Raw genomic sequence first — 10471 nt, 5'->3', positions numbered from 1 at the left:
CTGAGCACCTGACTTCATCAAGGGGTCCCGTGCTTTAGGAGCGCAATGCTATGACCAGAGCAATGAAATAACACAAGGGTTCGCATTTGTAATTTTGGGGGTGCAAAACTAAAAAACTATGCCCTAAAGAGTGAGCTGGGTTAACAACCTATATTTTAACTCAAGAAGAAAAAATGACCACTGTCGTTTTTGTGATTCCCTTTGCAAGCAAATCAAACCCTCCCCTGAGAATTTTTCACTCGTTTTTCATCTCATTTCAGACTCATGCTTGACTATGGCAAACCCCTCAAGAGGGCAATGTGTGAACATGTAGGTGAGTGCATTTTAAGAAAACTCCGATCCTAATTTGCAAACTTAACAGTTTAATGAGAGTATGTTTATGTCTATTACAAAAAGCAACACTTTTGTTTAAAATGATTTGAATGTTGAAGAAGATCAGTTTTCATCGTACGATATTTCCAGAAACATTTCTGTTTTGTAAAGAAAGGCACATTGACATTCCTAACCCCAAGTCTGGAGAACCTCTCATGACTCAAGAACAAATCTCCACAGATCTTTAAAATTGTTCCACCTCTTCTCCAGGTAACCCTCCATCTCTTGCTTAACTCAAAGTAATTACTTGTTGGTCATGCTGATTTTGTCAGTTTACAGGAGAGAGAGCTGAATCAACACTTCTCAGGTGGAAGGGACCATGGAGTCCCTCCCTGTCATGAAACTAATAAGAAATTGAGGCTGAGAGAGGGGGTGGACTCACCCAGGTGGTAGGAGTGCGTTAGTGTCAGAGCCGGGGTAGAACCAGCCCTTTTGCCTTCTAGGCTAATGCATATTTCCTGACACTGTGCATCGCTGCATTAGGTGACGAGTTGGATGACATGTCACCAACCACTGTCCCCTTCTTGGTGAGTTCTCTTTAGGGATGTGGCTTGTTTTGCAGAAAAGGAAAAACTCCCCTCAAAGGAAGCTCTTCTGCAGTGAGTTGAGCAAAGTCTAAACTAATCATGTCTTTGATAAGCATTGTGTTTCTTAGAACAGAGAGGTTCCTGAATGGTGGCTACACGATATTTCCCTGTGCTTGGGAATAAGTGGGGTTAGGCTCGCTGGGGGAGAATCATAGACGGACAGCAGGCGAGGTGAAGTGGCCTTCAGCTTGGGGACCTGCACAGCCTGCTGAAGGCTGAATTTACAGTGATGTGTTTTTGGAAAGGGCAACTTAGGAGACGTCATAGGCCTGGTACTTTGTTATGGTTGATGGTCTTCTGTTCTTCTCCTGGGACAGGTAATACATCCGGTTGGCCTCTGGGTAGGTGACTTTGCTGAGTGGAAGCTTGTAGATGGCAGGGTTGTTGGTCGTCAGGAGCAGGAAGGTTAGCGCCGAGAGGCAGAAGGGCCAGGTGCAGGGCGGTAATCCAAACTGGGGGGGAAGGAGAAATAAGAGAAGCCTTGGTGACATCAGATGCTTGTGCCTGTTTCATCAGCCCTTACCGAACACCGTCAGCCCTGGGTAGAGGAGGCGATGCTTCATGTCGTTGATAGGAATAATATTTAATTTATGACCAACATAAATAAAATCATGCAGTGGTGTCAGGCTGAAGTGTAACAGGTGAGCAAACATGCTTCGAAATGCAGTCACTGGAACCCTATTATAATATGCCTTTATGTAGGAGACATGTTTTGTTTTGGGTTATCGGGCCAACCTATACCTCAAGGAATTGTGGCCATTCCTGCCTTCTCCCATAGCCCCTGCTGAAGGAATGAATGGCTTTGGCAGTTATTTTGTAGTTCAAGGTCTTTTTTCTTTAGTCACAGCTGATTGGACCAGAGACAGACACCTGACTCAAGTGCAGCTTGCCATAGGCAGATGTCCTGGGAATAGAACCCCTCTCCTGAGAATTGGAACTAAGAGGCACAGAGACTGTGTCCAGAGGCTCTGGTCTGGGTGGTCATTTGGGGGCTGCGTGCAGCAGCAGAAGCCCATCCCAGAGAGACACAGGGAAACGGAGCAGACGGGAGAGAGCAGAGATGTGACATCTTAGTCCCAAGGGCTGGAGTTGGAGAGCAGCTATCTCTCTTCTCAAGGCTTACCCATTCCCAGCTTCCTTTCGCATGATGTTGATCTGTGTTTTATTCCTTAAGATTCCCTGAAGCTTTTAAATACCCCTCTCCAATTTGTTTGAGATAACTTGAACGGATAGCTTGCTAACATAAAGCCTGCAAATTCTGCTAGGAGGCAAATCAAAGCATGCCCCTCTCACCCCCAAATATCATTTTATTATAAGGAATAAAGACCTCAGGTAATACTATGGGGGTAACAATGCTATCATATGTGTGTTCAAGATGGCACTGTTGCACTACCTTAGGGTTTCATTCATTCAGCATTTCTTGAGCACCTACTATATGCTGGGTACTGTAATAGGTACTAGAGGGAAAGATGAGAATGTGACTGGGTCCCTGTTCTGAAGGGGCACACAAGCTGAAGGTGGAAAAGGACCGAGGTGTTTTTGTCATCACAGTGCTGAATGTCACATGTAGCAGATGCATGTACAAACTTTGATGGAGCACAGAGGAGGGACTTAACCCATTGGGGGACACAGGATGGTATCAGGGAAGACTAATTCTATGCTTAGAAAATTCTTTTCCATACTAAGTCCAAACTGCCCAAGTTTACGAAGGAGGGATGTAGATAGGTGTGAATAGAACACCCAGCCCCATCTTCATCCGCAGGACCAACAGGACTTTCCTGGTTGCCCGTGTGAGATGTGCTCTTGAACCCTTATTCAAGAGGGGGAGGCATCGGCTGCAGGCTGAGCCCTGAGCACTCTGAGCTGGGGCCTGAGACTCTCCCTATGTATGAGGGGGTCTGTCACTGGCCATGTGGTGCCCCCAGACCTCACACACCACCCTTCACGGTGCTCAGAGAAGGGGCTCCCAGGCTGCTGCATGTGCCCATAGCCACCGGTTCTAGCCTCTCTCAGGCTTGACCGGAGCTCTGCTCCTGTCTTCCCTGAACCTCCCCTCAGGACCACGACACCGTGCTAGTTCTACGAACAAACAATTGGCCTATTAGCTAGTCAGGCAGATGATTTATGAACATACAAACATTAAATAATAAACATTTAAAGCTAGTTCTAGAGGATGATAGAACCAGAGTTCTATCAGAAGGGAGTTTGCTTTATAAGATAATGCTCCTGAAATTGTCCTTCTATAAGGAGCTCAGCTGGCCCTCTGATGATGGGATCAGACTGGCCGACACTTGACATTTAAGCTTGTGAGGCCCAGGTCCTTCGGTCCAGCAGGTACTGAGGTGAGTAGTGTGATTTGAGACAAGAGGGATGAATTAGGGAAGGCTCCTGGAGGAGAGGTTTTGTGTGACTGTGGGGAGACGAGAGAAGACCAGGAAGGGTGTGTGGCACATTCTTAGCTCACATGGACTCACCACAGACAACATGTTGGCCAGGGCAGCACCCAGGTAGGCTGCAAACAGTGCTGGAAAAGAACCAAGAAGTAGGTAAGTGACGAACAGTGCCTCAAGCTCCATCTATATATTCTCTCCCCATAGAGTGCAGGCCACAAATGCTGTCTTGTACATGACAAAAATTGAATTCTGTTTCCATTGCCCGGCAGCTTAGAAAAGTGTTAAATTCCATGCAAATGCTGGCACCCCAAGGCAGCAGGTGAACTTCGTTAAAAAGGTCCAGCCTTGAGCTGTTACGGCTCTCTCGGGCCCCACCACCTTGCATTCCAGCAAAGGAACATTTAGCAGCATAAACCTTAAAGGAAAATTTTACTATACCGCCAAGGCGAGTGAATCCCAGAAATCCCTGCGGGTGTATTTCATCACGAGTTATGAACATAACATGGGCTTCCAGGCAGGAGCAGCATTCTGTAAACTTGAGGAAGAGCAACTATGCTGACTGCCTCATCGCCTAGGCCCTGCATGGGGAGGGCACGGCAGGCTGGCCACTGGGAGGAGCCCACTGGCCACTGGTGAGGTTCTGTGAAAGTGGGCCCACGTAATTGGGCTTTGGTTTGGACCTTTAATTTCTCAAATAAATGCATCCCAATAGTTCCTAGGGTGTTAACTACAGAGTAACTGAGCACTCAGTTGGGCATAATCCTGACCACATCCTACACTGTGAGCATTATTTGAAGGTCCTAGGGGGTCAGTGTTTGGGTGCTTAAGGTTAATCGCTGTATCAGATATAATTGCCCAACTCCAAGTATAAAGATATATTTGTACAAGAGCTGCTCTGTCGATTAGGTCCAATCCCTAGCCAGGAAAGTAGCAATCACAGGAGACAGACACGAACAACAACCAAACGAGCACCATCTAAAAAAAATCTCTCCTCAAGTGGCTGGACACTGGGTTCATCAGAAAGAAATTTTAACGTATTCATCACTAAACAATCATTCAACAACAATTTTAAATAAAAACCTTTTATAAAGCAGACGATCATCCCATCTGTCTTTGAAGGATCGGCAGAATTTTCAGAGGGTGGTTTTCCTGGTGGGGATAGGCCCAGCCACCTTTTTTGGTGGAAAGGGGGTTCACGGGCAGTACCTACCGCAGGCGATGGCGAGGAGGTGCGTCTGCCAGGTGATGACGTAGAACATGCCCCCTATGGCGATGCAGGCGAGCGTGCTGTTGAAGCCACACAGGCCGAAGTAGATGGAGTCAAAGGGCGTTGCGATCGTGAGAGCTGCGAGAGAAGGCAGGCACCGTGTGGGCGTGGGCTCTCTGAGGCTCACCTGCCAGCCCCGAACCCGTCATGGTCCTCGAAACCCAGCCTACTTATCCTCTGTGGCTTTTTATAAGAAAGAACTTAGGATTTTATTCAGCAAAAAAAAAAAAAAAAAACAAAAAAAAAACACCTAAAGGAAACAAGTGGCCGGAGAGCCACGTGAACACCAGTGGTGAAGCTGTTATGGGTAGAAGAGACCCTTTGAGTAAGAACTCTGAAATCTGAAGTCCAGAGATGGTCCTTCCCTGGCCACAAAGAGGATGATGGCTCCTTCATTGATATCTTAATGTTCTCTAATGGAGAATGCATCCTTCTTATCTTCACTAAATAGAAGACTTAAAATGTAAGCACGCCTGGAAGAAACCCCTCCCAAGCTTTAAATTTATACTAAGGTGTAAGGGACTAACACCAAAGCCTTTCTTGAGGGCAGCTTTTGCTCACAGTACCATAGGGCACTGGCACCAAAATAGAAAAAAACACACCCATGGTATAATAAAAGGAGGGAACGTTTACAGAAATAAGCAGATGAAGCTCTGAAGACACGTGTCCCCATTTTCTTTGGAGTTGGTCTTGGGTTCCAACATCTTTATGGCCCCTGAATAAGGGAGAAGGGCTGACACGAACCTGCTAACATCCCCATGGTGGATCCAATGGCAGCGTGCAAGCAGATAAGAGGTGACGATATGAACAAGGCGATGAGGAAAATGCCTCCGGTCCAGGGGTTATCGCAGCCGTACACTTGGCCGATTCCAACAGGGATGGCTCTCAAAAGCTGTGGGCGCGACAGGCAAAGAGACAGCATTACCCTTGGCTGGAAAAGATTTGGCGCCAAACCCTCCACACTAACATTTTGCAACAGGTTTCCAAGGTGCTTTTATTCAAATAGGTTAACTCTAGAAGGAACACGAGCTTTATCGTTTTAATCTTGCATTCTTAGAACATTGACCACCTGATTCCCCAAGACTCAAGGCTCTAATGAGATGGCCAAAACAAAACATATTCATCATGGCCATAATCCATTCAATTGTCCAGGAAGTTATTTCTAAAGAATAACCACCCCAAATTGAATTTTTCTTTTCCTGGAACTTTGGGGGTTTTAATATATTTGTATAGAATTTCCTAATTTTTTTTTCATTTCTCCAAAATTCCTACATAGCTTTTCCATTGAAAATGTGCCATGGAGAATGCAAAATATCTTAAATTAACCTTTTATAACATCATCTCCCTGTAGCACACCAATTAGAGTAATTTTGCCATCCAAAGACATCGGTGGGGTAAATACTATGAAAGGGAAGCCACAGGAGTGAATTGCCAATGTGGCACCTTTACTCACCTGTGGCTCATGAAGGTGTACACATGCACACGCACACATGCATGCAAGCGCGCACACACACACACACCAACAAGGACGGGGCTAACGCGAACATTTCTCTTCCTAAATAATGACACTTTTTGTGCACGTGCCGTCTGCTATGCCCTGCTGTTGCAGACTCTGGAATGCTAAGAGAAACTAGGCAACATTAGTTCTGAAAGTTCTTTCAACAAGGGCAAGGGGCTTTGTGGTTAGATGATGAATGGCCAATAACGGAGTTTCTGAGTGAGCCCAGTCCGGGTGGCGGGGGTGGGGTGGTGGTGGTGGTGGTGGTGGTGGTGGGAGCTGTTCAGAGTAATACAAACTGGGGGTGGGGAGGGGGGGAGGAAGGGGAAGCTCAGAGAAAACTTGTCCACTTAGATAAGGAGGCTAATGCGCTCATTTCTCCAGGCTGCTTTAATGCTCTTGGTGTAGCCTCTTATTAATGATCTTGTCAGACTTCCAGAGGCCAGCGTTATACACAGAATACTTGTCGAAGACGTGAAAAGCGCTGTTATGAGTGCATGTCTTAATGGAGGAACACCTGTGCTTTCAAGTGTGAGCGCACTTCGGCCTCCGAGAGCAATTACGTGTGGAGGCTGGGGCGGACCTGCCTGGGCCAGTAGATGGCGGTGTGATGGGTACGTCTTTAATGATTCAATGAGACGGGATGAAAAATGCACAACATAAGCGAGATGGAAAATGGGATACAGCCTCTAAGAAACTCTACAAACAGGAAGAAGGAAAGAGCCTGGGTCCTGCAGCCAGGGGGCCAGACTTCTAGTCTTGCCTTTGCCCTTCACTAATTTGCTGTGTGACCTTGACCTTAGGCAGTGTCTCCACCTGGCCTCAGTCTCTTCCTCTGTGGAACCAGCAGTGGCTTTTCTGGCTCTTAGTTAGAAAGAGAAAAGCACAGGATGGTGGCTCATGACAAACTGTATGTAGAGTGCCTCGCGCTGTAGAATAGCAGTTACGACGCGTGGACCTTTCTGATGTGCAAAATAAGTAAATGCCACTTTAACACTGCGTTTGCTGTCTTCCACCTTCCACAGTACCTACCAAAGGCACTTGGATCTCCGACCAGGTGATGTTGGGTACCGAGGAGGCAGGCTGCAGCAGGGTCGTGGGGAAGAAGAGGTTGTAGGGCCCTGTGGCCGCCAGGTACAGGGTCACCATGATGTTGAAGGGCAGCGTGAACACCGGGAGGTCCCACTTGCTGAAGATGGAGCCCAGGGCACTGGAGAGAATGGGGCTGGCGGCAGAAGCACAGGAGATGCTGTTCAGGGAGCCCCCGGCCCTGACCCTGAACCAAGCGGGAGTGCTCCCCGGGCCTCCCTGGGGAAAAGCACCCTCTCTGCGCCTGACTGGACCTGAGCTGTGATTTCCCGGCCTCTTCCTCCCTGTCCCTGGCACAGCGGCAGGGTGATGCCCAGGCTCAACTTGAGAAGGGGGGCTTTCTGGGGGAAGTCTGGAGGCAGGGAGTCACAGAACTTCCGTGGAAAGTCACACAGCTCCGTGTCCAGGCTGGAGGAGAGAGGGCAAGTTGGGGGAGTGATGGGGTAGGGATAGGGAATGGCATTCCTTCCTTCAACAGATACTTGTTGAGCAGCTGAGAGCATGAGCCTCATGGGCAGAGTGCCTGTGGTTTCTAGAGGTGGCGGAGGAGCTGGGTCTGGTGCTCTCAGGGATGGCCCTCGGCAGGCCCGGAGCTCACAGAGGGTATAGGCCACTGAGGAGGTAGGCCTGGCCCTTCACCCTACACTGGGAGGTGGTCCCAGTTTTGTCAGGGGTCCTAAGGACAGGGGAAAGCTGGGGTGGGGGTGGGTGGCAGCAGGAGGAATGAGAAGATTTGCAGCAACTGATGGGATCCCGTGGTGTGGCTCTTAACCTATACTGTCTTCAGTTAATTTCCCCGGGCTCTGGTAGGGCAGGACCAGAAACCCTTTAGATCTTAAGAGAAGAGGAAGGGATGGTAGGTAGGCGATGCTGTCTGGAGGCTACCTAGCACAGCACTGGCACTGCATGGCATTAGTAATTATTACCAGTAGTTGTTTCTGATGTGCAAGCTAAGGAGATGCCACCTTCAAAGTGACCATAGACACAGTCATGGCGTTGGGATAGAGATTGGCAGCCCCTGGTAAGCACCCACAGCTTCGGAAGCCAACTTACCAAGCCATGGACATGACGATGACCGGGAGCAGGAGCCACCAATAATAGTCGCCTCTGTCCGAGAACACGGCCATCAGCAGCCCCACCAGCACCCCGTTGTAGCCCTGCAGTCCTGCTGCGATGGCCGACCTGGGGGGCGGGGAGGGAGGGCTGCTGATGTGGGGGCTCCCCAAGGCCCAGTGTAGGGGTGTTGCCTTCTCCAACTTCCTTCTCACTCAGATTTTCCTCAACTGGGATTGACAGCAAACACCTTCAAACAGATGCCCCTCCTCCCACTCCCCTAGATGGTGTGCAGCAGTTACCAAGTCACCAGGGGATGGTGGTTCTTGATTACCAGTGTCCTAGTTGAGGGGTTTCTGCAGTGAGGGGACGGGAAGGTGGCAACGGTCCCCGCAGGATTGGCCTCTGGCCTCACGCTGACCCTGGGGCTCCTGAAACGTACTTGTCCTGGCTGAGGATGAGGGCGGTCAGGGTGGACATCACGGTGCCCAGGCAGCCGGAGATGGCCCACCAGGGGTTCTGCACGAAGAGGCCGAGGATGATGAGCATGCCGCTGAGGGGGTTGTTCACGAACATCACCTGGGACGTGCCCCGGAGCACCCAGTCCAGGAACTGGAAGACGGGGGATTTGTCTGGAATGGAAGCAGGCAGGGAGTCGGTCAGTGCTTGGGAGGATGGCCCGGGCCAGGCCCGCAGCGAGCAGAGGGAGTGAGGCGCATGCCACACCCGAGATGGGTTTGTAGGGAGCCAGCCTCCGGCTGTCGCCTGCCACAGAAGAGAGGAAACCAAGGAACCGAGAGGGCATTTGACTGCCCAGAGAACGCTTCAGACCCACTGAGAACAGTGGTGGTCTTTAAAAAAAAAAAAAAAATATATATATATATATTTATTGATTGATTTCAGAGAGGAAGGGAGAGGAAGGAGAGATAGAAACATCAGTGATGAGAAGAATAATGGATCAGCTGCCTCCCACATGCCCCACACTGGCATGTGCCCTGACCGGGAATCGAACCGTGACCTCCTGGTTCATAGGTTGACGCTCAACCACTGAGTCATGCCGGCCAGGCAACAGTGGTGGTCTTTAAGTTGTTTTTCAAGTAGCGGGTACCTGAGTTTTCTGTGTCCCTGTGGGAATGGCATGAGCTGGGGGCCAACCAGTGAGGGGACGGGAAGGTGGCAACAGTCCCTCCAAGGAGTGGCTTCTGGCCTCACACTGACCCTTCCTTTCAAGAAGATGGATCTGGAAAAAAACCTCTTGCTGCACAGGGGTCATCAAACCCATGGCCTGAGCCCTGGGGAGATTGCTTGCTAACTAGAACCTCTTGGAACAGTAGATACAGCTCTCCCGGGAGCCATCCAGGGGCAGGCATACCCTAGACTCCCAGGGCTAACATGCCTGGCTGCATGCAGAGATGAGCTATTTGAGAGGCAATGCTGTGTGTTCAGCAACGAGAGCCTGCACACCTACAGGTATTGCATTCACATCCCAAGAGACTGTGTCTGTTCTAACAGCGAAACACCTACCTTTGAAAGACAAACATAGTTTAGTCTACAGAGAACCACAGCAAAGTGTTTCCTGGGGGACGGCGGGAGGGGACTTCTGAAAGGCAGGGTCAGGGGTCCCTGTCAAAGAAGCTTTACCTTTGAGCCCCTCTCCGCACTCCTTCATCTCTCCTGTGATGTAACTGAGGGCGCTACTGATCCTTTTCCCGCTGGCAGCCAGGTAACTCTGCATCCGGGAAGTCCTGGAGATGCTCGTGTCCACCTTTATCTCGGCGCTCTCCTCCATGGTGTCCAGGTCCTGCCCGGGGACGAGAGACAGGCAAAGGGCTCCCACATCTGCGCTTCTCACACTGAGAAGTGGCGCTGTGCTGGCTGGGGCCCAGGCTCAGGGTTTCATTTGGCATTCAGTGAGATTGCTGTTTAACCATCTCCATGTTTCTGTAGCCTAGAATATCCTTTGCTCATTATGTCACCTCAGTTAATAAGAGCAGCAATCTTGGAATCCAACAAGACAATATCTTTATTCTCATTCTGTGGATGAGGGCTCAGGCATGGAGAGGTGTTCTTATTTGCAGACATCAAGGTCAAACAAAATTGGGATTTAACCAAATCTTTATATTTTTTTTTTTTAAATTACTTCTACTATGCCACATGCTTTCCAGAAGAAATCTCTCCCCCCACCTAGCATTAAAATGCAACTGCTCATAAA

At 49.4% G+C, this 10471-nt stretch overlaps 1 protein-coding gene across 5 annotated transcripts in view; it reads right to left on the bottom strand.

Annotated features, from left to right (window-relative positions):
- Nucleotides 1-237: 237 nt before the first annotated feature.
- The window catches only part of SLC14A2 (solute carrier family 14 member 2), a 369451-nt gene continuing 359217 nt past the window's right edge, over nt 238-10471 (bottom strand). For 3 of the 5 annotated variants that reach the window (XM_070421081.1, XM_070421080.1, XM_070421082.1), the window contains 8 exons: nt 9901-10060; nt 8702-8891; nt 8260-8388; nt 7150-7342; nt 5364-5511; nt 4563-4697; nt 3434-3483; nt 238-1411 (listed from right to left, as the gene is read on the bottom strand). In XM_070421081.1, the coding sequence (XP_070277182.1) occupies nt 1211-1411; nt 3434-3483; nt 4563-4697; nt 5364-5511; nt 7150-7342; nt 8260-8388; nt 8702-8891; nt 9901-10060 (1206 nt within the window). In that variant the 3' untranslated portion in view covers nt 238-1210. The remainder of the gene's footprint in view (nt 1412-3433; nt 3484-4562; nt 4698-5363; nt 5512-7149; nt 7343-8259; nt 8389-8701; nt 8892-9900; nt 10061-10471) is intronic. The other 2 variants (XM_070421083.1, XM_070421085.1) reach the window with 1 other exon arrangement.

This window comes from Myotis yumanensis, unplaced genomic scaffold (genome assembly GCF_028538775.1).
Source record: "Myotis yumanensis isolate MYYU_CA2020_CCGP unplaced genomic scaffold, mMyoYum1.0.hap1 SCAF_7, whole genome shotgun sequence".
NCBI classification, from domain to species: Eukaryota; Metazoa; Chordata; class Mammalia; order Chiroptera; family Vespertilionidae; genus Myotis; species Myotis yumanensis.
This window is presented reverse-complemented; position numbering and strand designations above follow the sequence as displayed.